Below are 26,295 nucleotides of genomic sequence, written 5' to 3'. Positions count from 1 at the left end.
GAGACGTCCGACTTGCGCAGTCAGCTTTTCAAGATGTCTTTAACTTCCGGGGAATCAATGCGCCATCAAAGATAGTGCATTTGTTTTAATCGTCAAAAATATTTTTTTAAGCATACTATTCCTATTTATGAGTATCTAATATTCATATAAATCAAGAGTTAAAACGTTGTCTAAAAACAACAATGGGAAAATTTAACTCGTGATGTAATGCGTATAGATTCGATTCCGGTTGTGTTATAAGGCGCTGGACAAAAAGGCAGGAAAAACAACAATTTTTGTTTGTTTTTGTGAAATTTGAGAAAAAAGAGATACAGTCATCAATAAGAAAGTCAGGATGTGATAATTTCGAACAAGGATATAATATTTCGTTTTTGAAGTTTTCCTGTTACTTATGGATTAGCCTTCATGGCGTTTTTAAAAGTATTTTTACAAGGAGGGGCAGCCTTGTCACCCTTCGTTAGTCTAACACTTGCACTGACTTATTTTTGAAACATTTATTGCTGTCTTTCTTGTTCCCATATTTTCACATCAATAAATGTTTTTATTAATGAAGACAAAAGTATAAGTCAGGTTTTCGATGTCCTTATTATATATATGATTAGATTGATATCCAGTCTAATCATTTTGATAAGGACACTTTCATTCCCTGAGTTTCCTAAATGACAACACCAAAAAAGGATTTGGAGAAACAAGACGATTTAACTCGTAGAAAGTCCGCTAGCTCTCGCGGAATGCATTCTAGTTCACAAAGACAAGGATCATCCAGTAACACTGGAGTTTTGATGGTTGGCCCAAACTTTCGAGTTGGCAAAAAGATTGGTTGTGGCAATTTTGGAGAGTTAAGAGTGGGTAAGAAATATGACTCAAATGACATCTCTGAGTCTAGATTCTAGATCTAGACAAGTCTACTAGTCTAGTGTAGTACTAAAAAAAATTTTACTACCTACATCAATATTTTATTTATATTTTAAATTGACTGATCTAATGTTATTACAAAAATATTATTTGTTATTGAATATAGGGACCTGTTAATTATGTGGATCTAGGAATCTAGTATATATAATATTTTAGTTAGTATACACTTACACTACCAAAACCATTTGAAAAGACCAATAATCCAATATTGGAATATGCATCCATCCTCTGCATGAGATCCTCAAGAAAACAAAGAAACTAGAACAGAGATGCATAATTGAGCTGTGATATTGATAACAAATAATCGCATTAGACACCATTGGTAAAATTACTTTTACAAATTTAGAGACAATTTGGGACAGAAGACTTACAAGTAGTAATACATAAAACACTAAACCATAAATTACAAATTCTATAAAAACACAACCATATAGAATACTCGGAAAGACACAAACATAAAGTAAAGGTAAAGTGCTCCTTCTTCCCTAATGCCATTATAACATGGATCAAAACCTATTACTAGATTAACATTATATATATTATATGTCATGTTACATTTGTTCAGATTCAGTATTATCTTCCTCCTTTTATCTGTTTTTCCTTTGTTATGTTTAAATAACTTCTGTAGACTTTTTTTTTTAGACCACACTACTATTGAGAGAACATAAATTTGATAAATTATATAGTATCTTCTATAGAGAGTCTTTATAACTATTCCAAAAGCTATATATTTGAAAACAATGAGATAAGGAAATATTATAAAGCCTTTTTGTTGGTGATTGTGAGAAAATGTGAAAATTTACTGATCATTCTGGCTACAGATTAATTGCTTTGGTTTTGAAACAAAATTTTAAATGAAAAGATGCAAATTTGATAGCTAGTTAAATTTCCATCTGTAAGCTAGAAACTTTGATTAATCAATAGCCTTGTTGACCTGTTTCCAAAAAATATGCTTTGTCTCTAGATATACATATAGTCCAGTAGCCCAAGTGGTATTTAGTAAGCCTATTTTATGGTACACTTCTACTGCCTTCAAAATGTGTGCATCTTTTAGCTATTATAATTCTTAAGTATTAAAAATTAAACAATTGCTATACAGCAAAATAGATAGTTATTATTATAGCTTTTATATAGCGCTACTTTCATGCTTATAGCATGCTCAGAGTGCTTTTGGTCCAATCTCATTTGTGGAACAGTTGGGGGGGGGGGGTATCTAGGAGTTGGATTTCCGTGCTTCCTTTAGGCACTCAGTAAACACAACTCTGCCTGAGTCAGGTGTCGAATCTCGAGCCCCCTTCTAGGTAGCCAAGTCAAGTTCAAGCGCACTTGGCCTCTCGACCACGCTTAGCAAAATGTATGTTAATCATTAAAGCAATGACAGGCAATGACATTCACAGTAAAAATAAACATTTTATTTTTTCTGCTGAAAAATACTTACTTTCATTTAAAAGTTAAAAAGGCATTCTTTAGCTCCACTCTCCCCCGTGTGTTCAAAATTCAGAAGACTGTAATTTTAAACTATTTTTAATAATAACTTTGTGTTTCATATTATTTTTTTAAAAAATTATCAAGTTCATAGTATCTATTTAGATATTTATAGAATAGCAGCTCAAGAAGACATTGATATATACAAGAAATGGCTATGTATACCCATTTCCGATATGCATATTTTTACTCATCTAATGCAAAGATGTTGTCTGACAGGGACTTTTAAAAGTTTTCTTAGGGCCTCAAATGTGGGTCCAGTGGCCTTCATGTGAGCTCTTCACTTGTCTCTTTCAGAGGCCAACTGCTGTCAGCTACTTTCCTTTATGCCATTGAGGGCAAAATGGCCCTGAGTTGATCTTTATAGAGCTTCTGTGGGGGCACCTCTGTTACACTGTCCTCCTTTAAGCTCATCAAAAAAGTTTGCCTTTGACATGTAGACGTCCCCCATGTGGGATAAGTATTTGACACAATGCAGCTGTCAAATGGTTAGAAGTGCAGCAGAACATAGTTATTTGTAATGTTGCTATCCAGAATACACCTTTATGGAGTGAAAGGCACCTTTGATGGAATCATTCTAGGTGCCCTAGATTCCTTCTATAGAGCATCCAGGCCTCACAAAAGCCTTACAAAAGTTTGGTGAGAACCACTGCTTTATAAACATTGAGTTTTTTTGATCGGCGAAAAAACATCTTGTCACTTTTATAAGTTAGTTCTGCAGTGACTACTAGAGAGAACAAGAGAACCTAGCGAAGCTGCTCTCCTCTTTTCTAGCAAACTGGTCTGTGAGAGGAAAAAGACCAAGTTGTTTGATGTCAAGTGAAGATAGTTGTGGAGGCACATGAAGAAAACATCATGCAAATGCATGTTGGGTATTGCATCTGGAAGATTGGGCAGTGCATTCCCAGGTTGGAGTCAGATCTTGTACAATAGAAGGTGCTACTTATGCTGCTGGGAACTTGAGGAGATCATAGAGTGCAAACAGAATGTAGAGGGACAGGGAAAAAGCATCATATATATATAAATAGAAGGCTTTGGTTCATGGCTAGGATTAGGTTTCTCATTGTACAGGAACACTGTCTCATCCCTTTCACTTGCTTTTTGGGAACTTGCCCTGGTATTTTGTGCATCTTGAAAGACTTTTCATAGATGCTGGCTGATTTTGCATGTTTCAGTGTATACATGATTTTTTTTTAACTTCACAAATCTTCTTGATCTCTTAGTCAGAATTTTTTTTTTTTTTAGTAGTACAAATAAGATTTGGTTTGTAACTTTAATTTTAGCTAACAATATATGTATAGCTTGGCTGATTGCTGACCAAATGTAACAAAATATTGACAAAAATACCCACTCTAAAGTTTGAATATATATATATCTAATTATTAGGAATATAAAATTCTTAGCTACTTTTGAACAACATAAATATATATATTTATTTTAGTAATAATGATGTTTACTCGCACCTTTTCCAACTTACTTTTGTTCAGTGTTTATCAGTACAATTTTATTAACAATAAAAAAAAAAACTTTCTATAAATATTCTACTTTGAATATGTTCCAGAACTACCTCTTAAGCAAATTATTTCTCTGTGTTTTTTTAGGCAAAAATCTCTACAACAATGAACATGTTGCTATCAAACTGGTAAGTTTTTTGTTTTTTTGTTTTTGTTTTTTTTCCTACTGTAAATATATTTAGACATTAATGAATACACTTTCTGTGAGCCACTTGATGCAAAAGGACAACAACCCCTGTGCCTTTTTGGTATAGTTAGAAAGTGACTCATTTCCTTGCCTTATTTTAAACTGGCCACTTGGCAACTTTGAAGTGTTTATGTGTATGCATGCTGACAAAAAAAAATGTGTTTTTCTTTTTAGGAACCTATGAAATCTAGAGCTCCACAATTACATTTAGAATATCGATTTTACAAACAATTAGGACAGTCAGGTATGTTTTATTTACTTATAGTTTAACTCAATTATATTATAAAATGTCTATTTTTATAAGCACTTATACATTAAGTGGCTTTATAATTTATATGTAAAATCTATCAGGGCCACTTTAATGTAAAGAGCTTTAACTGCTTTATTGACATTCAATGAAAACTGGGTGCTAGTAATATAAGCATCCATATTTAAGGACTGCATATATATGTTATTTTACAATTCATTTGTAGTGCAAATTGATTGGTAAATACAGGCAGCCTGAGAACTCCTTTCTGGACGTGAATTGCTATAATGCATTTTATTTTATGCATTCTTCATGCATTTACTAGCTTTTACTTATCAGTTGCTCACTATTTTTATCCTGATTATTATAATCTCTGTTGCACCTGCCTTCTCTCCCCCCCCCCCCCCTTTTTTTTTTTTTCCCCATTGTGTTGGTTATGTTTTAGTAATTTGTTCAAAGTTAAAGTTACTTGATATTAAGTGATAAATCTAAAAAGGTACTTAAAGATATAATATGTGAGCCTACATGAAATGATTACTCTAAATTTAATTGAAAAACTATGTTCACATTTGGTAGTGGAATTTAGTTCATTAAAAGAAAATAAAAGACTTAATTCTTTTTACCATTACTAAAAATTTATGAAGTTTTAATTTATGTTAAGTGCTCCAACATAACAATGAGAACCAAGAAGAAGAATTTATGTTAGCTGGAAATGAATTGTGGCTAAGGCAACTTTGTTCTAAACCTTTTTTATTTTTAAATTTATGCACACGCTTCATTGACAAAAAATTTGTTTTTAAAAAGTGGAAGTAGTTGTCTAAGAGGAACTTATTCTTCTTCTAGCTTATTACAAATACTTGAGTTTTAATTAACTGTTGTTGAGAAAGGTCAAACAATATAATATCTTTTTTTTATTAATACAACCTAAGAGTAAGTTTTACTCTGTAGACACTTATTGCCTTAAATACAGAACTCAGTTAAATTTCCAGCAATGAATGCATCACAAAGAGTCAAATCTAACAGAATGTATAAATTAGTAGTTCAGAATTTCCACACATGATTTCTCATGTCTTACATTTATGTTTATTGCTTTTCTCATTTGTTATTGTCTTACAAGAGTACTTGACATGTTGACTTGCTAGCATTCAGCTACAAATGCTTTTTAAAATTTTACTTTTTTTTTTTTTTTTTTAACACTTGTAACTATTTTTGTTTTTCTTCTTTTATTGCAGGTTCAGTTCCAGGCAAGTTCAAATTCTTATATAAATGTTCAATTTGTCTTTGAATTAAAATATCTTGAACTTGACTGGAAGAGTTCTGTGCTTGAACACTCTTATTGTTTACACAACTTTTCTGTCATGTGTGTTATTAGTGTTGTTATGAGGCATAGTTCTGTATTGGATTTTCTAAGTTTCTTTTGTTACTAACTTTTCATGTACAGCATGTTCAGCTAACCTACCACCAGTGTAGCCAGGACTTTGCTTGAAACAATAATTGTCTCACTCTAAGGAAATTAGTCTTAACCAGTGTAGGTTAACATATAGAAAAGCTAAAGTTCTATTTCACTGACTTTAGTATAAGTTTATTCTTGAACTGGGCAACCATTAAGTTGCTAAGCTGGGTAAATGTAAAGCTATTTGCTATTTTTGAATCCATTAGCTGGTTTGGCTTTAGTGTGAGCTCAGCCTGGATTCAAGTCCATTTAACAGCTGTCTGTATTGATTTTTCATTCCTTATCTTTTCTTTTGGAGAATGCTTTGTTTAGGAGATTAATAGAGATCAAAATCAGTGTGTGTGTATATGTATGTTTATAAATATTTATTTGATAAGTCTTGTTTGTATAGAAGGATAGTGTTTTTTCTTTTGTGATTGCTTTCAACACCTAATCAGGCTTTTCATTATGAACTAATTTGATTTTACTCGCCACTTTAAATCTAATTGTTTAAAAAAAAAGGAACTAAAGGACAGTTATTTCTTTTGTTTATTTATTTATTATTTTGAAAAATCCTAATAAAAAGGATACAAACTGTTGTGAATAAAAAAAAATTGCTTAATACAAAAGTTGCTTTTAAAAATCTATATTATAATGTGTTGGTAATTCATGTTTTACTTTTGTTATATTTAATCCACATTTTGTTGTTAGTGACAGTGCTTTCAACCTCATACAGTAACAGCTAACGAGTGCTACTTGGTTTATTGCAGAGGGTGTACCCAATGTGTTCTATTTTGGTCCTGTAGGAAAATATAATGCTCTTGTTTTGGAGCTCCTGGGACCTAGTCTCGAAGATCTTTTCGATCTCTGTGATAGAAAGTTTACTCTTAAAACAGTGCTCATGATTGCTATTCAGTTGGTAAGTTTGATGGTCACCTAGAGATAAATATTTACAAACATTGTAAATACATTTCTTTTTTTTTTTTTTTTTTTTTAATTTTTTTAGTTCGCAAATGTAAGTACAAATTATGAATGTAAAATTCATTTTTTTTGTTTTTCTTAAAGGAAAATAAAAAGTATAATTCTGTTAGATTAACTTTTAAGATAAACCATTTATGAAGAAGCATTAAGATTTTTTTTTAATTTGATTTATGCATTCTTTTTTTATTTGCAATTATGTATTTGAATGATAAAAAAAAATAATTTTGAAATATAGATAGGACATCAATATAAGATTTTTAAAAATAAATGCACTTGACTTCAATATAAGATTAAAAAAAATAAATGCTTTTTTAAAGTATTTTTGGGATGGATTGAATTAGTTTGAAAATCAATATTTCAGCTTCATATAAAATTCTTAGTCCAATCCAAATGACACACTATTTGGACATTTTAAAAATAATTATTAAATGTGTATTTAAGTCTGTGGTTTTATGCTCATACAAGACAATTTTGTTAGATTAATATTACCTTAGGACTATTTGTGTATTTTTTCATTAAAATGACTAGTGACTACTTAATGTTTTGCTATTTTAAAATTAATTTTATACATTGGAACAGTTATTCAAACTTTGTTACATTATGGGCAATCAGATTTGGTCATGGTCAAGTAGAATAATTCTCTATCATTCATTTAGAAGAATATGTGTTGCATATGAGGAAAATTTTATTTAAATGTTTCTAGCAGTAACAGCAGTACTTATGTATAGTTAGCCAATAGTGTAGCCTAGTTCATCTGGATAAACCAGTTTACAAATAAATATACTATTACTGATGCAAAAAAAAAAAATTTTTTATATAAATTTCTTGTTTACATTTTGTTTCAGATAACTCGTATGGAGTATGTGCATTCAAAACATTTGATCTACAGAGACGTTAAACCAGAGAACTTCTTGATAGGAAGACAATCAACCAAAAAGCAGCATATCATCCACATTATTGACTTTGGCCTTGCCAAAGAATATATTGACCCAGAAACTCATAAACATATTCCATACAGAGAGCATAAAAGTTTAACAGGCACAGCAAGGTATATGAGCATAAACACCCATCTTGGGAAAGGTAAGCACTAAGATTCCATTTTTATTTTATTTTTAAAATCGGAATAAATATATATATATTGTTTAAGAATATAACCTCTTTAATTTTTATCTTTTCTCATATCTTTAACCACTCGCTACAAATTTGTGTAATTCCACACATTTAGAGATCATACCACTATCAAAGAAATCAAAAATAGATAGCTTAAATGCTTAAATAGCCTAGTCGCACCAAAATCAATAATTGCGTAGACCCTCACCAATTTGCATATAAAGCAGCTAGGGGACCTGAGGATGCAATTCTATTGCTTTTGGACCAGCTTTATATTATTATAAGCATCTTGATACACCAAATCATATGCACGAGTGCTCTTCATAGATTTCTCCTCAACTCCAATAGCCACATCTAATGATCAACAAACTGAATGACTTTAATGTCCTCCCTTAAGTACTAGCAGGGGTTCTAAACTTTTAACCCAATGTCCCCAGTTTGTTAAAAGCCAACAGCACAAAATCATGAACTCAAGTATTATGTATGGGTGTTCCACAAGGTTGTGTACTTTCTCCTTTACTGTTCACTCTTAACACTAATGACATAAGAAGAATCTATGACTCAGTTTAATTCATTAAATTCGATGATGATACTGCCATAGTCCGTCTTATTTTAAGAAAAGAAAGTCAGTATCGAAACTTGATAGGAGAGTTTACAAAGAGGTGCACTGAAATTTTTCTACAACTGAATGTCACAAAAACTAAAGAACTTAAAATAGATGTCATAAAGAACACACAAATAATACACGAACTGCATATAAACAATATAACGATATAACAAGTGAACTCGTATAAATATCTGGGTGTCATTGTTGATAAAGAGCTTTCATGGGAAAACCACCTTGAAACTCTGTCAAAGAAAATTGCCCAGTGGCTATTTTTCCTATAAAAAATTTAAAGTTTTAAACATCACAATATCTTAGATAATTTATACTGTGTGACAATTCAAAATCTGCTAACATATGGAATAACTTGTTGGCAATGCAACGTTTCATCTAAACTGTTGCGCCGCTTAGACAACCTTATAAAAAGAGCATAAAAAAACACACACACAACACGACAATATTTAAATGAACTTTTTGAATAAAAATGTCTCGGCAAAATCTGAAAAATCTTGGAAGACAAGAGCCGCCCACTCCATCATAACTACATTAAGTCTTCCCGAAGTGGACATTTTCTGTCATTTAAGACTAGAACTGAATGGTACAAAAACTTGTTCGTTCCTTACTGGGTCAAAATGTATCTACACTACTCATTGACTAGGAAACATGAAAAGGATAAGGACGTCTGAACTCTTTATGTTTGTGTCTGTTCTATTTATGTGAATGTATTTATTGTTTTTTTGTTGTTTTTTTAGAAAAGAGTCATTGTAACCACAAAAAATTTCCATAAGGATCAATAAAGCAGTCTTAGTCTTAACCTTAGCATGAGTATTTATTATAGATCCATTTTTTTTTTTAAACTTTTTAAAACCTCGTATTAAAGTAGTAGTAGTAGTTAATTGCTTAACCCACCCTAATGATAAATAAATAATAACACACATTCTTTTTTTTTAAACCCAAATATTTTTTTGAATTTGTAAATGTTAACCCTTAAATTAAAAAAAACAACAAATACAAACTTGGGCCACTTCCAGCCACACAGCAACTTATTGCAGTGCTGCAAATGTAGTCATCATCACTGGCCTCCTTCTGTCGTGAAACGACTATGGTTCATCTCGAACACTTTTTCTTATGGCTGTGGAGCCCTATTTTGGAGAGACACTCCCGTCCACATATATTACATGTCAAGGTGGCTTTCGCTTTGGTGGTAGAGGAGCTGGCTATTTTCCATGTGGCACACTTTTCTTCAAGAATCGAGGCCCATGTTTTCTCGCTGTCTGTATCTTTCTTGGTCACCGTCTCTCTCCAACTGGTGTGGTCTAAAGCTATGGTCAATATCCATGTTTACTGATTTTAAATCCCTTTTTATCACATCAACGTAACGGAGGTGTGGGCGACCAGTTTTTCTTGAGTCAGACGCAAGTTGCCCCTACAGAATGATTTTCAGGATGCGATTGTCCTCCATCTGGTGAGTCAGAGCCAGCACAGGCGGCGTTGTCTGAGGGCCATAAAAATGCTGGGAAGGCCCGTTCTCGCAAGCAGAAATCGTTTACGCATCTAACTTGTTATCGTCAATGAGGATGGATGGTGATGCTGTAGCAGGTGGTCCCATAACATTAATTTCTTTGTGCTAATGGTTAGGCTATACTCTTTGCAAGCCTTAGAGAAGCAGGGCATTAGTGACTAAATCTCCTCTTGTGAGTGTGCCACTACCACTGCGTCGTCCAGGAAGAGCATATCTCTTATGAGGGTGGTTCTGGTTTTTGTTTTGGCCCTCAGTATAGCAATATTTAGAAGTTTGTCATCGAATCTGGAATGAAGATGTATGCCTTCGGTGGATTTGTCAAACTTGTGGTGGATTAGCATTGAAAAGAGTATTCCAAAGAGGGTTGGGACCAGGACACATCCCTGTTTGACTCCGCTGTTTATACTGAAACTTTCGGAGCATGTGCCATTGAACTGCACTGTACCCATCATATTTTAATGGAAAGAGACAATAATATTTAGCAGCTTGGGTGAACAGCTTATTAACTGTAAGATTTTAAAGAGGCCTTCTCTGCTGACTAGATCAAAGGCCTTTGTCAGGTTGATGAATGCAATGTACAAAGGCATTCTTTGCTCTCTGCACTTTTCCTGAAGTTGACGGATGTAGAAAATCATGTCAGTTGTGGATCTCCCTGAGCGAAAGCCACACTGTGATTCTGGATAGACTCGATCAGCAAGTTTTTGTAGCCTGGAAGTATCACTCTAGCAAAGACTTTGCCTACAATGCTTAAGAGAGAGATTCCCCTGTAGTTGTTGCAGTCGCTTCTGTCACCTTTGTTCTTGTACAGGGTGATGATCTTTGCATCCCGCAGATCCTGTGGCACAGCACCTTCTTGCCAACATTTGCAGAGCAGTTCATGTAGAGGTTGGCTTAGTGTAGTTTTGTATTGTTTCAGAAGATCTGGGGGGAATACCGTCACATCCAGGCGCTTTTCCAGCAGCCATGCTGTCTATGGCTTTGTTGAGTTCTAATAGGGTGGGTTTTTTCATCTAGTTCATTCATTGTGGGTAATTGGTTGATAGCATTAAGGGCTGAGGCAGAGACTGAGCTTTTTGTGGCATAGCCTTTGGAGTAATGTTCGACCCATCTGTGCTTTTGTTCGCTCTTGTCTGTGATAGTTTCCCCAGTGGTTGATTTGTGAGGTGCTTTTTTTGGGCAGGTCCGAGAGCCTTTTTGATTCCTTCATACATCCCTCTTATGTTGCCTGCTTGAGCAGCGAGCTGAATATTCTCACTGAGCTTTATCCAGGTTCCGCAAAGTTGTTAATGCCGGAAATGATAATGGTTCTAAGCAAGCGTAGTAACATACAGTTATTTAGATTTATAGATTTAAAATTAGATGGTTTTATGATGGAGACTATATTTCTCCCTTTTGAGTATTTACAACAATTTGATTTCATTGCCCAAGAATCTAACAAGCATAAGAAATATTCTAGTTTAAATATTGTACTATTTTCAACTGATAATTAAATGCTTATTTATTTTTGTGAACTTTTTATTTAAAATGAAAACTTTTGTGTTGTTTCAGAACAAAGTCGGAGAGATGATCTTGAGGCATTAGGTCATATGTTTATGTACTTTCTACGTGGTAGTTTACCCTGGCAGGGTTTGAAGGCTGATACATTAAAAGAACGCTATCAGAAAATAGGAGATACAAAGCGTGCCACACCCATAGAGGTTCTCTGTGAAAATTTTCCAGGTAAGTTTGTATATCAGTGAGTTCATTTCTGAGTACATTATCTTTTTTTTTTTTGTTGTTGTCATGCAATTTCCTTTTACTCCAAAATTGTTCTTCTTTTGAAAATAAATTCCAAGGTAGAGCTAATAAAATATCTTGCAATTACTTACAGATCTTGAAACCTAAATTGAAATATTGGCATGATGGCGTTTAGAAAACCAAAGTAGCATGCTTACTAGATCCAGATCTTTTACCAGTCTAACAATGACTAGATAGAGCTTTCATAGATGCATCTAAATACTTCCAAATCTATCAAAAATAAATATAGAATTGGATACTTCTACATCTAATTTAACATCTAGTTTAGAAATAATATATCAACTAATTTGTAAAAAAAAAAACACTTAGGCTTAAAGTAACTCAACTTAGGCTCCTAGTGTTTAGATTTCAAAACCTTCTTTCCTATTCCTCCCCAAATAGAACTGATCAGCTAAGTATAGGAAAGACTTGATTGGGAACACTGGCATAAGTTGTTTTTTTTTAGCACCATAATGGTAAGATCTAGGAAAAAAATGAAAACATCTAGAAAGTCCTCATCCTTTGGTAAATAATTTAAATACATATCATATTTAAACTTCAGGGCAACTATTAGTGGGGTCATCACATTTTGCATAATACAATTTTAGTAAAGTCATAGTGAATGAACACTGATAAAATTGTTTAAACAAATCATAAAGAATGTACTTAAAATATTATATTATCTTCAAATATCTTCCTTTGAGTCATTTTTTTTTTTTAGAACTGGTTAAGATTCATTGTCATTCATTGCTAGTAACATTTGATTTGACACTTAAGCAAAGTTAAACATATCTAACACTATATCCATTAGTGGTTTCATTTATGTGGATCTAACAAAATTAAAGAATTTCTACTAACAGATGTACTTAAAATGATATTTCTTAAGTTTAAAACATCATAAATAATGACTAGAAAAATATTTTATTAAATTTTTTTACTAGAAGTTGGAAAAAAATGTCTTTCTATAGAATATATAATTTAAAATTCAATATCAAATTAAGAATACATTTTTTTTTCTTTTCAGAAGAACTAGCAACATACCTTCGCTATGTACGAAAGTTAGACTTTTTTGAAACACCAGATTATGACTATTTACGAAAACTTTTCATAGATCTCATGGACAAAATGACATACGAGCGTGATTGGCAGTTTGACTGGGTTGGAAGACAGGTGGTTAGTAGTTTTTGGGTTTCATTTTTTTTTTTCACTTTTGATCATTTTATTTTATGGTTTATTGTTTCCTTCTGAAAAATGTTTGCTGGCCATAAATACCTGTATAAACTAGTTTATATAAACTTCAACAAACAAAATATTTTGCATTCAATTCAAGAAATACTTTTTAAGTGTTAATGCCAAAATGTCTAAACTCAAATGTTCTTAGAATTGTTCGTGTAACTGTATATGAGAAGTGTAATTCTAAGTCTTTCCTTTGACAGTCTACTCCCGCGAGTGTTGCAGAGCAAACCTTATCTCCACAGAGGGATGCCAACCCAAGCAGAGAAAGGCACAATGTCCCACAAGTAATTCTTGTTTTTTTTTTTTTTCTGGTTTGAACTACTCCATTTACCTCCTTTTTTTAAAAACATCTTTTGCTGGGCATCTCAAAAACTTGACAGGAGTTGCATGCCTCATCTGCTCATTATGCACTTGTTTGTCCTTGGCAGTTCAGCCCTCCTGAATTTCTACATAATGTATGTACATTTAGCAGTGACAACATTGCATTTTCAAGCATAGTTTTCTTTATTGTTTGATTGAATCTAGTTGTCCAATACACACAATTAGTTCACACTAACCAGCTTTCTATTTTGTCTCTTAATCTGTTAAACAAAATTATAAAAATAAACCTTCTGTAACTTAATTGGTATTGCTGTTCTTGAATTCTAGTCTGCGCTAGTTTTGTGAGGGAGCATTTATAGTGTAGAAGATGCTCTAATAATCAGTTACCATTATTGTGCCTTTATAGTTTTCAGTAACTTTCCTGATATTTATATATATCCATGTATCATTTGTATTTAAGATTACTAATAACAAAGTATACATGTATGTTTTAATGTCGGGTGATGATTCTATCCCAGTGGTGCAGATATTTAATTTTTTTCTTAGCTTCAATATATTTTTTATTTATTAAAAAAAAATGGTTTAGTGAAAATTAAATCTGTAAAGCATAGAAGAATAAAACTACACTATTTGTTTTATCTTGTACCTTTTCCTCTACCTAAACTACATGCTTTAACATTACTGACTGAAACTGTCCATCTCCACAATGTTTGTAACATACATATGCTTTGAAATGCATTACTTACCCATGTTGGTTACATTAAACATATCAAATTCAATTAATGGATAATAGAGACTCCAGTATAATGTCAAAATAATTATTAAAAAAAATTTTTTTTTACAGTTCCTGTCCCTTAAACGACAAAAAATGCTTCTTACTTAGATTGAGTATATTTATTAAAATTAAAATGATTGCTGGCAGTCTTTCATTTTTTAAATTTAAAAAAATAATTTCTGATAGACTTTTTCTTTCCAAAATATATTAAGCTATTCTAATGGTAGTGTACTATTTGTTTGGGTATTATTAATTTATTAAGAGGTTTTAACAAATATTTGCCTCAACATTTCCATGATTCTCCCTGGTGTCAGCTTTGTTTGATAGCAGCATGATTCTCTTTAGAGCCCTTGTTTAATGAACTGGCTGTTCTACTAACTGACCACCTTGTGTAGGAGAAAGAGATCCTTTCCCTTGTCCTAACCATACATACATGATTCGCCTTTCAGGCAAGTTCTAATCCAAGGGGTCAGCATGCCTGGGGAGAACAGCCGAGACACACATATCTAGGAGACAACCTGGCCTCTAATAGGCATGGGGGTTCTGTTCAGGTAGGCAATCCTAGCTCTTGGGAGTTTGCCTTGCCCTTTTTTTTTTTTTTTAAATATTTATTTTGCTTTTTAATATGACCTGCTTGCCTAGGGTGGTCAGCTGTACCCTGTCCCAGATGTTAACCTTCATATGTAGATTGCATGCTAGCATTGTGTCTCACTTGTTTATATTTATGTTGTTATTACTTTAAACTATGTTCAATCCAATTTAAAAAAAGAAAACATCATCAAAACTTCTATTCTGAGATCTGTTATAGTGAAATGAGTCTTTTATGAAAAAAAAAAAAAAAAAGCATTTTATCATCATTGAAAAAAAAAATGATTGATCTTAAACAAATTTTTTTTTTTACACAATTTTGATAGCTGAAGAAGCTCATTGAAAGTTAAAAGAAATACATTCAAACCTTGTTATATCAAAGTTATGAATATTTTACAGTTTTTTTTAAAAACCTTGTCAAATCATGAGGTAATGTTCATGTTTTTGATTAGGTTTTAATGTGAAAGATTCTTTGCTGCCCAATGCGCCGAACGGCGCGAGAGGACCTAAGTCTAAGTAAGTAAGTGAAAGATTCTAGATTCATTTTGAACTTTTCTTGCTAAAATAATCTGAGAGGTCCAGACAATGAGCATTGTTATTGAAATCATCAAAATTCAATGTGTTTCTGCATGAACTGTAGTGATTAATTTATTTCTTTTTGCTTTCATTTACTATGCTTAAAAACAGTGTCATTAAATTTAAATCATTTTTCATACAATAAAAAAAAATTACTGTTGTTATAAGTTTTGTTAGGAAATGAAAGAATGGCATTCACAAAGTTATGAATTAAAATTTTTCTTTAAGTTTTACCAATTGAAGCATGAATAGTTACGTACGGTCAACCTGAAATATAAAGTCACTTGCTCCACAATAACTATAATTGCATCAAGGAAAAGGCCTGAACATGTTCATGTAGATCAGTGGTTCTTTAACTTTTTGACCTAGGTACCCCTTAATTTAGTCAAAACTTACCTACAGTATATATTAACAATGTAAAAAAATATTGAAGGAGTGTTTATTGATATTATAACTTAGATATAAAATAAATTTAAAAAAAATCACTTTGATGAGATTTTATGAGTGTATTTATGGCTGGCTCAATGTTTGTAACAACCACAAATCTTACCAAGCACACATTTCTTGTAGGTTTCTTTTATAGTCATACTGTAATGAATCCAGGTTGCACAAAAATATAAGACAGGAAATCAGTAAACAACTGGTATACAATTACCCATAATGCAGAATATAAAATTGGAGTTGTTTTTGGTACCACGTTTGAACTTTGGTTTAAGGTCCTCATTTGTGGATAATTTAATAAGCTGGTTCTTTATTAGTATGGTTTGTGAATATCCAAGTGAAGAATGTCTTAAAATCCTGGTTTTATTGATTGAGAATCACTGATGTAGACCTATAGATGATATAGTGTTCTAATTGAAAGTCAATTTGATCTTGGCATAACAATTTGTGATTTTCACACTATCCATCTCACAAATAGTTTTGAGCCCTTTTGGCTACATTTGATAAAATGAGGTTTGAATTTTTGTAATAAATTAATTAGATATTAAAACTAATTTATTAAAGTTAACTTCAATTTATTTTGTTGAAATGTTTCCAGATATTTATTAACTAATTGCTTCTAATAACTAACAAAGTTTTCTAACAAAACTATGTAAATCTTTTTAATTATATATCAACAAAAGTGCAATAATTTACCAACTTTTAATAATTCTCTTGGTTGTTGTTTTGTGTTTTTTACAATTTTGTTTTCCAATGTTCTTAGAATTATTATCTTTTAGTGCAGCTGAATTTAAACTAGCCAACAAAAGAAAATAGAATGTAAATATTGACTAAAATAGAGAATCACTCTTGTTTTGTTGAATCATTATTTTCTTCTTCATATAAAGCTTTTCACTCCTCATCTTTGTTATGGTAAAAAAAAACAAATAACAGCATGTTTCTAAAACTAAGAATGTATTATATAATGTTAATGTTTTTAAACCAACTAATCTGTCTATTGCCAATTATAGGAAAAAGACACCCTTTTTTTTTCATATGTTTAATTTAGACGATTTTCAAAATATTGCCAATACTTTTTGCTGTTCTTTTTTAAATTGATACATCTTTTTTGATGAGAAATGATTTAGTTCACAAACTTTTTCCACAGCAAAATTATTAATGCTTTACAAAATGTGCTGAAATCATTTAAATTGAACTATTTTAGAGTATTTTAGTGATAATGTGAATATATATTTTTTCCTTTATATATATATATACTAGACATATTTTACCCGCGACTTGCGGGTCTTTATTTGCATATCACTGTTGATATAGTCACTGAGAGTGTTTTGTAAACAATTAATTGAAATAATTTTTAGTACGCGATTCATGAATGAATATAGGCCTATCTCAACACGGCTTCGCAGCTTTCGTAAACGAATGTATTAAAAATGCTTTAGAAAACCAAATTTGAATGTTAATTTGATCAAAATATGAAATGAATGGACTATAATTAGTATGTTCATGTGTTAAAGTATAAAACTATCTGTGTGAAGAGAAGTTATATCATCTTAGAGTTGAATTAGAGTTTTTGACCTAGGAATGGAAAGATGTGTAACATTACAGTATTGTCTAATGAAAGAATGTTCATCAGTAAATCTGTAGTCACAGATATAAGGAACTAATTTATGTAAAAAATGGTTTTGAAACACAAATTTGAAGGTTAATTTTATTATACAATGAAATCAATGGACCTTCTTTTGTATTTTCATGTGTCGAAGTAAAAAACTATCTGCGCAAAGTGTAGTTCCTAAAATTATATCTAGGTCTAAATCCTTTCGATCTTTTCTCATGTCAACATTGTAAACAAAGTCTAGATCCATAAATACTATAGCTTTAATAGAGTCAGACAAATTAAGTCTTAAGTTTGTTTTAGGGCTACAATACATACACTACGGTCTAAGTTAGCACCCAAGGAACATTCCTGCCAAGTTTTATCAAGATTGGTCAAACGGTTTTGATTTCTATTCGTCACATACATACATACATACATACATACATACATACATACATACGCCTCACATTCTACTTTATAGTATAGATATATATATATGTATATTCCTATACATATAACATTTCATCTTTGGTCACTTCATGTCATCCCCTAGTCATTTCATCCTCTGTATTAATTCCATGTACTTAGAGGGCATAACACTGAAGCATAGTTTAAGTTATCCCCTCTATGTATGCTTGAAGTAGGATATGAAATATATACACAGACACCAATGAAAATCTTATAACACTTGTAACATTAATGTTAAAACAGGTATTAAAACAAAGCTTATATAGGCGATAGGAATCAGCTCCAGCTCTATTACATAAATCAAATGTTTCTCAAAGTTAAAAATCATATGCCAATATTCAAGAAAGAGCGATTGACTAATAAAGATAAAGTGAAATTTGGCCATCAGGAGATAAGTTGTCAGTGGCAGGATCATAAGTATTCTAATCATTCTCATGTCTCTAAAAGATTTCCACTACTTCCACCACACCTTGGCCTTTGATCATTATAGAGTTGAGCCTTCGGCTCTTGGAACTCCAGGCCAGCAAAAGTGAACAAGAGCTCCCTTTCACAGGCCTGAATGAGACAGAACAGTGTACACTGGCGGGGTGTCAGACTCGCAGCCAGAGACAGCGTGCACAGGAATCCCTGCCATTTTCCTTTTTCTATACCAGGCTAACCGTGCAGGACACGCCACTTATGTAACAGCCCCTTGAGGAACGGCACCTGGATTGTGACAAGGTTGTGGGAGCTTTTTTACAATTCCGCACAGTGGATGATCTCACACCCCCTTAGGCACCCCCACGGGAGTCTTGTTTTGCTACCCTTTAGCCTAATCCTTTCCTCCTACGATCGTTTCCACCCAGGCACCACTATGAGGCAGGGTAGCATACCCAGGATAAGCAGTATAATTTAGACATCCCTTACATCAAATAGAACAATTTAAGTTGACGCCCAGATTTAAAATTTATGTAATTATTTACATATATTATTAGAATTCTCGATTAGAAGGGAGGGGGGAATACTAAAAATATATAAATAAGATGTCAAAAATATAAAAAATTATTCTAAATAAATACATTTGTATATTAAATAAATACATTTGTATATTAAATAAATACATTTGTATATTAAATAAATACATTTGTATATTAAATAAATACATTTGTATATTAGATATTAAAGTCAAAGCGTTATTGGAGCCATTACATTATGACTAAGAAGAACAAAATATTTAATTGGGGATGAAGTGACTGGGGATAAATGACCAGTCACAATTATATATATATATATAATATATCTAGAGAGAGAGATTTGAATTTACATACTTCTTAAAACACATTTAATATATATAGATATATATATTTTACTAACTCTAGCTGTTTAGTTAAAAACAACATAAATACCTTATCCAATAAAAACAAACAAAAAAACTTCTATTCCTTCCACAACCATTTTGAGAATGTTTTGGTGTTAAATCATTTGTTAAATTAATTAATTGGAGAAAGTTTTAGGAACCACTGCATTCCAAGTTTTGTCAGACAAGTTTGGCTAGTCACTTGCAGTCTGTAGCTATAACTGTAATTTTCTTTAGCACCATTAGCAGTAGCTGATTGCTTTCTCCTTGTTCTGGTGCTGTTGTCTCTTGATATCATTGTTTGTTGTTGGCACAGTTTGGAATGAGTAGCACATCATGTTTGGGCAGTGAGCACTAAGACTTTATTGACCAGTTGGAACAAGTGCGCTTCTGTGTTGTTCTTGTTTTAGACGATGTGCTTCTTACTTTCTTTTGTACATAAATCTTAAAGATGACTTTAACTAACTACATACATCAACACTCCAATTCATTTGCCAGAACTACCTTTTCTGTAGTGCTATAGTAAACTATAGCGATAATTTTTGTCAATTATCAAATTAACATAGAGTAAAAGTTATAAAAACTCTTCTAATTTAGCATTTAACCAACTAGTTGCTAAATGCATTTATTGGCTCACTGCAGCTGTACGTCAAATATGTATTTTAATATTTTATGTATTTTTAATTGTATTAACACTTTTCTGTATTTTTCTTAAATGAAGAGCTGTTTTTTTATCCAAGTATTTAAAAAACAACTTTAAATGAATTTTAAGTCAATGATTTGCCAGATTCTTGGCATTCTATATTTCTGTCATAGTAGGCTTCTCCCTTCCAGTAGTCTTGTTGCTTTGATGGATCTTGGCATTGAATGTGCTAGCTTCATTGTCATGTGCATGTTTTTTAATGCTTTTGCTTTTAAGTTGCTTGAAAAAACTTTGTATATTCATTGTAGTGTATGAACATTGTGCATATTTGCAAACAAAAAAGAAAGTGAATCTAAGTAGACTGAATTGTACATCACTTACTAGCTGTGTAGTTAGTGTGTTCTGTGATGTAGTCCTAGCACTGGGTGGAATCTTTTTAAGTCTAGTATCATTTTAATTGTGTCTTAATTTATTTGCATTACTGATGACTTTTAGCTAACATAAAGACAGCATATGAAAAAAATCACAATTTCAATTTTAGTTTTCTCAAACGTTTTCTTCAATACAACTAACAACCATTCACTATTTGTAGGTTTAAATAAAACAATACATTTTATTACTTACTAATGTTCTCTTTTCTTTTAAAAATAGTTCTATAAATGTTAAATAACTTTTCATTGTACAGTATCAAAAGTTAAACTCACGTACCTTATTGTGAATTTTTTTAAAAGGTGGGCTGCATTGCATAACAATTTTATGATTGCAAAAAAAAATATTTTCAGCCTCACCACAACTCGATGTTAACGTACATTCCCTAATGTAGTGAAAGTGGTTAATTATTTTATTCTGAAAGCAGATGCTGGTGATAAAATAAATGGTTCCTCTTACTTAACAGGTGGTTAGCTCTACTAATGGAGATATGCAACCAGAAGACCTAGGCGGACAGTCCAATACGCCCATCACTCCACAGCCTGAAGTGGAAATCAATGATGAAACTAAGTATGTTCTTGTACTTCTTATGATTTAAAACTGACGATTTATCACTGCCCTTAAGTAGCTTGTATTTTGTTACTTATTATGTTTATTTATTTACTTATTATTATGATTCATTCCATTTGTTCAATTTGAAAAGTCAGTTGTTAAAAATTTAATGTCTCTTGTTTTGTTTTTTTATTACTCTTTACATTGCTTTGCAACTTTGATGCAAAGTAACTATTTAAATTACATTTGTCAACAATCATGAGCTTGTTTTTCCACTGGACGCCCACTTCTGTCTTCTTGCAGGTGCTGTTTCTTCCGCCGACGCAAGAAGAAGAAGGGACGCCGCAGTTAAAAACATGGTCTGTGCTCATTTACTCAGGTCTTTGATTAGAATCTAAAGCACTAACATCTTTCTTTGTGGCCCTCGTGACTAACAAGACAAATGTTACAAAATTGTTACTGAAATTAACATCTCTTTAATCTCTAACACATGGAATCCTGAAAAAAAATAAATTTTTATATCTTTTTGTAAATTTTCATTTTTCTTTGTTAAAAGAGATTTAGTTTAAAATTAGTTACTCATCTGCTACTGCTGGTATTTTAGTCTATAAATATAACTCAATAATGAAGAATAAAATTTGAGGACATTCAGAAATGATTATATTCTTGGTCTAATAGATAAGAAAAAAATCAAGTCAGTATTTTCATAATTTTTTTTTTTTTCTTTTAAGTACTTTATCTTGTAAACAAATATTGCTATTCTCTACAGGTGCTGTGGTTGCTTCAGATGGAAAAACTCAAGACCCAGGACTAAAGCGAAGCGTCATAAATGACGAAAGGCACTGGGTCACCAGAGGGATACCAAACCATTAAAGCCATCAGAGATATCCTGTGACAGCATATCAGCCGACAGCTCACACCTCTACTCAACCAATGCTAGAGATGACCTTTTACCTCCACATTTAACAGGGACCTTCCCCTCCTCAAGGGCTGCTGCTTTAAGTGGTTTTGTAAACCAGACATTCTTATGACATAATTTTCATGTATTTTGTTTTCTAATAATTGAATTTCTACATTTGGACAACTAAAGACAAAAAAGAAATTCTGCTTGAAACATTGCCAACTTAAGATTTTGTAAAAGTAATAAAAGTAAGCTCTTCAGTTGAAACTACTGTTATAGTTCATAGAAATAACATTCTATAAATAGTACATTCAAATTCAATTGTTTCTTACAACAGTAAAAAAAAAAAAAAAAAAAACTCTTGTTAGCTGAAGCTTCTGGCACAGTATTTCTCTGGCCTGCAACTCCCTCTGCTGTGACTCAGTGAATGCTTGTTTTAAACATATGCATGTTAATGTACATAACATTTGTTGTTTTTTTTTTGTTATGTTCTTTACCGCCCCCTATCCCCCATGAAAAAATGTACATAGTAAACTGTCCAGCTTGTAGTTCATCTATAGTTGAAGTGGGCAAATTTTTTTTCTCTTCTACTTTTTTTTTATAATGCATCTGATGGCTTCATCACTAAATGCTTCTAGCTTTATGTTCATGAAAATAATTTTAAAAAAATGATCTACCATCTACTGGCTTTGCAGTCCTGTGAGATATTTTATTTTTCTATGTGCACATTACACAGCAATGGTTACGTTGACGCTAAATTTATTTTTGGAGATGTAATAATCCTCAAAGACTTACTTTTATGTAGAAGTTTTGGAGATGACAATGACAATCTGCAGCACCCTGTTCATTTCACTGTTCCAATGTTAGCTTGTCATTCACTCAGTCAGTTCTGTCAAGAAAAACTTTTTTTTTCTCAATGCTGTATTCATCTTTCCATTGTTCAGTCTTAAGCTAATTATTCAATCCTATATATTTTGTTTATCATAGAGAGTACCCTGTTCACCTGTAGTAAATGTTGAATGCCTTTTTTTTTTTAAAATATATATATCATATTGAAGTAGATTGGGGACAAAAATGTGTACGCGGAATAAACTGGGAGACAGTTGTTGCCAAATTTTGTTTGTATCTGTTCCCAGTGCAAGCCAAAGTGATGTTTGTGGACTAGCTGCATGTGTTCTCAGTTGGAATGAAAGTGATTCTTGTTGACTTATTCTAAGAACACACTGTTCATTACATCACTCAGCCATATCTTTTTCATTGATTTGTTCATTGGCCTGTGTTTTTGACCTGCTGATATGACCCCACACCCCAGACAGCAAGACTGTTTCTAGGCCCTAAGTAGTTGCTTATCCTATTGTAGCAGCTGTGATCATGACCTGCCAAAGGGCATAAATAGGGGTTTTAGCTAGTCTTTGATGTGCACTATCTTCTTTGTAGCTTTGAAAAGATATGGGTCAGCCTTTTCAGAAGTTTCATCACAATGTTTCTCATAAACGTTTTTGCATTACATGTGATCAAATTAATTAAGTTTAATAATAATATAAATTTTTTTTTTTTCCTAATAATTGACATGGATGAAGCAAAAAAAAACTACATAGAAAATGCAGTATCTTATTAGCCCTAATTGTATATGGTTTCTCAAACCCTCATGAAATGTCAACTTTTCTGTCCCCGTTACTATGTAAGTGAAATGACTCTACAAAAGTCACTCTGTAATGTGTGTCACTGGCTATCTCAACAGTATGGTATGGTGCCTACTCCAAACTTGCTTCTAGGAATGACTTGTTCAATCCAAGCTGTACTTCAAAATGCCACAATGTTCACCTTATTCTTGTTTGGAAACTCTTTGGTTTGATTGTTTAGTTCTAAATGTGTTGTGTGTGCTGGTAATACCAAATCAGGAAACTTGGATGCACACCAAGTGACTTGATGACAGTTTTATAGTCAGTTACTTGTTTATAACAAGAAAAAAAAGTCCATTTGAAAATTCCTTGTAATTCACATTTTATTCAGTTTTTATTTGTGTGGTATGCAGTTTCTGTTTTGTTCAAATGACTTTTGATTTGTTTGAAGATCCAAGTAAGAACTATTTCTATATCTTGATATAAATAAGTGTATGAATGTTGAGGATAGTTTTGGGTTTGTGAGTTTTTTTTTCAACTTTGAAATAACTTTTATCTTATATTGTATGAATGTTCCTTGTCATTGGAATGGATTCATTTACATGTAAATATCTTTTATAGACAAACAACAAATTATTTAAAAGATTTAATTTCTCTTATAATTAAATAAATGAATTGATAATTAATTGTTTGATAACAGGGTGCAATGAATGACTGTGAATGGTGTTGGTGTGACCCGTGAGCTACTAGACTTACTTATTGCTGGTTGGGATTTGACATTCAATGCTTTCATAGTAGTTAGTTTAATTCTAATCCTATTGTTCTTGAATCAGTACACAAGTTTAATTCTAATCCTATTGTTCTTTAATCAGTACATCTCATCCCATTGTCTTGCTACTTATCCAATGATTGTAATGCTTATGAAATAACAGAAACAACAAATAGATCTTCTCACTGATACTTCTTATTACTATTATTACAATTACTATTGGATGGCTGGTCATGTGGTATGTGCTCTGGGCTGTCATCTCAATGGTCCTGGGTTCAAACCCTACCTGCTGACATTTCCCGCTTTACTGTGGGAGGCTTGGGCTAGGAAGTGATAACTTTTAATTTTGATTAAACATCCAATACCTATAAAACAAAAGCATTAATCCACAATATACAAATTATCATACTTCATTTTCTATATTTATAAAACAATTTCAAAATTGGGAGTATTTACTTTCTGGATAAGGTTATTTGTTTCCATAAAGATTGGACAAAGAAGTTAAATTCTGATAGCAAAGCCCTAAAATAAAATTTACAGCTATAAATGAATACACTTTATTGTCATTTTTATCAAGACATAAATAATAAAGAATGTGAACTATGTAATGTTTATCTTCCTTTGTCCTACTATATATAAGCAGGGCTGCGGTGACTGTATGACATGGGACATATGCAATAGACTTCATTGTTTCCATGGGTCTGTCTGGACTGTCCAATTCTCAATGTCTCCTACTGGCACTGTGTACATAATTACTTGATGTGTCAACTGTGTAAGATTGATCAACACTCTGCCTCTTTATGAACTCTAGTTAATTTGTGATTGGACATGTTCGCCTCCTATAGCCTTTTCTAATTTTTGACTTTTTTTTTTATATCATTAGAAACTGACTAAAGTGAGGATACCTATAGGTGAATAGTTCAACTTTGATAGTGATGATTCAATATACATTTTTACATGCCCTATTGGGCATCTTGAAAGATGTCTCTGTTTTTTGTTGTGTTTGTGTGTGTGTATCTGTTTTGCTTTCTGAACCTTTGTGTTTTATTATTAAGGCCTAGAATGTTTTAGATGAGGCTGGAGAAGTATCTGATTGCTTTTGTCCTATTCTAAAGATGATACATTGGGTTCTTGTGAAATGAAACAATACAAGTGGGAAGTAGTACACCTCTCACCATCCAATCATTCTTTGGCTTTGTCTGGTATATTTGATGAACAAGATAATGGGAAGCCTGTGCTAGTCTTATTTGCTTATGTCACAGTGAGAAATCTGGCTAGACTAAACTTATTTCAGTGAAATACTTTTTAATTGTTGTTTTTATCAGCCTAGAAATAAGAAAGGCTCTAGAGCCTCTTTATGTCCTCTGTGTGTTGTAGACAGTTTACCTCCCCTGCACAACTGCCTTTTTTTTCCCCCTCTGCCCTTCCACCCCACCCCTCTGAACAACTATTTCTTTGTACACATGCAAGTTTGTCTTAAAGAAGTTTCACAGTAGACAGTTCTGTAACTGAGCCATTTGAATGCAGTGGTGGCAGGTGATCATGTTCATGGCCTGCTAGTGCTTGCCCTCAAGTATTATGGTCAATGTTATTGGAATGAAGAGTACATGGGGCCAGGCTCTTGATGCTTTTTTTTTAATTAGCTTTGTTGTGTGAATGCTGATATCATTACAATTTTGTGTTTCATTCTATTTAAAAAAAAAATATACAAAACTAATGGCAGAGTGTGAATGGTGTTTAGTGGTGGACGCATTTTGTACATGACTTAATAAAGGCAATTCTTACAAGATTTGTCATGTCTTATTTTTGTACTCAGCTTCAATGTCTGGGTCAACTCATTGTATTGGTCCAAACAATAGTCCACCCCAGCAGTACTGTTTGAATAAAATACATGCAAAGTCGAACAGCATTCACACACACGACCAGAGCTTTGAACCACTGACTGAAAGTGATGTGGATTAGGGGGGAATGTTAGTGCTGGCCACACATAGCGGGGCCACGTTATAGTGTAGTACTAACCACCCACCAGGTACTTGCGGTAATCATGACAAGCTGACAATAACATTAGGAATGTTAGACACTTTATATCGCGTACAGGACTTGCTCTACTGGTGTTGACTTTAACTTCAAAACTCGCGTATCTTTCAGTATCTTAGACCTTTCTAATCAAAAGATAACTTAACCTACATAACTTTATCTACTTTGTTTGGAATTGTCTAGAAAACAGCCACTTGACATTCTGAACACTTCAAAAGGGCAACTAGGAATGAG

At 32.4% G+C, this 26,295-nt stretch overlaps 1 protein-coding gene across 14 annotated transcripts; it reads left to right on the top strand.

The window, feature by feature from the left end:
- The first annotated feature begins 30 nt into the window (after nt 1-30).
- LOC106065641 (casein kinase I-like) lies at nt 31-25,811 on the top strand. 14 transcript variants are annotated; one of them, XM_056013585.1, is made up of 13 exons: nt 32-849; nt 4,002-4,042; nt 4,276-4,345; nt 5,581-5,592; nt 6,551-6,699; nt 7,607-7,841; nt 11,546-11,716; nt 12,798-12,946; nt 13,210-13,293; nt 14,555-14,656; nt 20,647-20,750; nt 21,036-21,111; nt 21,502-25,811. In XM_056013585.1, exons 1-12 carry the CDS (start codon nt 660-662, stop codon nt 21,082-21,084), a joined length of 1,356 nt encoding a protein of 451 aa, XP_055869560.1. In that variant the 5' UTR covers nt 32-659; the 3' UTR covers nt 21,085-21,111; nt 21,502-25,811. The 14 variants fall into 14 exon arrangements, with proteins under 14 accessions (XP_013079957.1, XP_013079962.1, XP_055869560.1 ...); XM_013224507.2 differs by having other exon boundaries at nt 33-849; nt 21,036-21,091; XM_013224503.2 differs by lacking the exon at nt 21,036-21,111 and having other exon boundaries at nt 31-849; nt 12,801-12,946.
- Nucleotides 25,812-26,295: the final 484 nt, after the last annotated feature.

This window comes from Biomphalaria glabrata, chromosome 1 (genome assembly GCF_947242115.1).
Source record: "Biomphalaria glabrata chromosome 1, xgBioGlab47.1, whole genome shotgun sequence".
NCBI classification, from domain to species: domain Eukaryota; kingdom Metazoa; phylum Mollusca; class Gastropoda; family Planorbidae; genus Biomphalaria; species Biomphalaria glabrata.
Note: the sequence above shows the minus strand (reverse complement) of the source record. Positions and strands in the feature narration are given on the sequence as shown.

What these genes read in the sequence shown, in the direction of transcription:
- LOC106065641 (XM_013224502.2), top strand. Translation starts at nt 660, where the DNA reads ATGACAACACCAAAAAAGGATTTGGAGAAACAAGACGATTTAACTCGT. An exon ending in TTTTGGAGAGTTAAGAGTGG is followed by an intron (nt 850 to 4,001) that starts GTAAGAAATATG and finishes GTGTTTTTTTAG; the next exon opens with GCAAAAATCTCTACAACAAT. An exon ending in GGCATGGGGGTTCTGTTCAG is followed by an intron (nt 14,657 to 20,646) that starts GTAGGCAATCCT and finishes CTTACTTAACAG; the next exon opens with GTGGTTAGCTCTACTAATGG.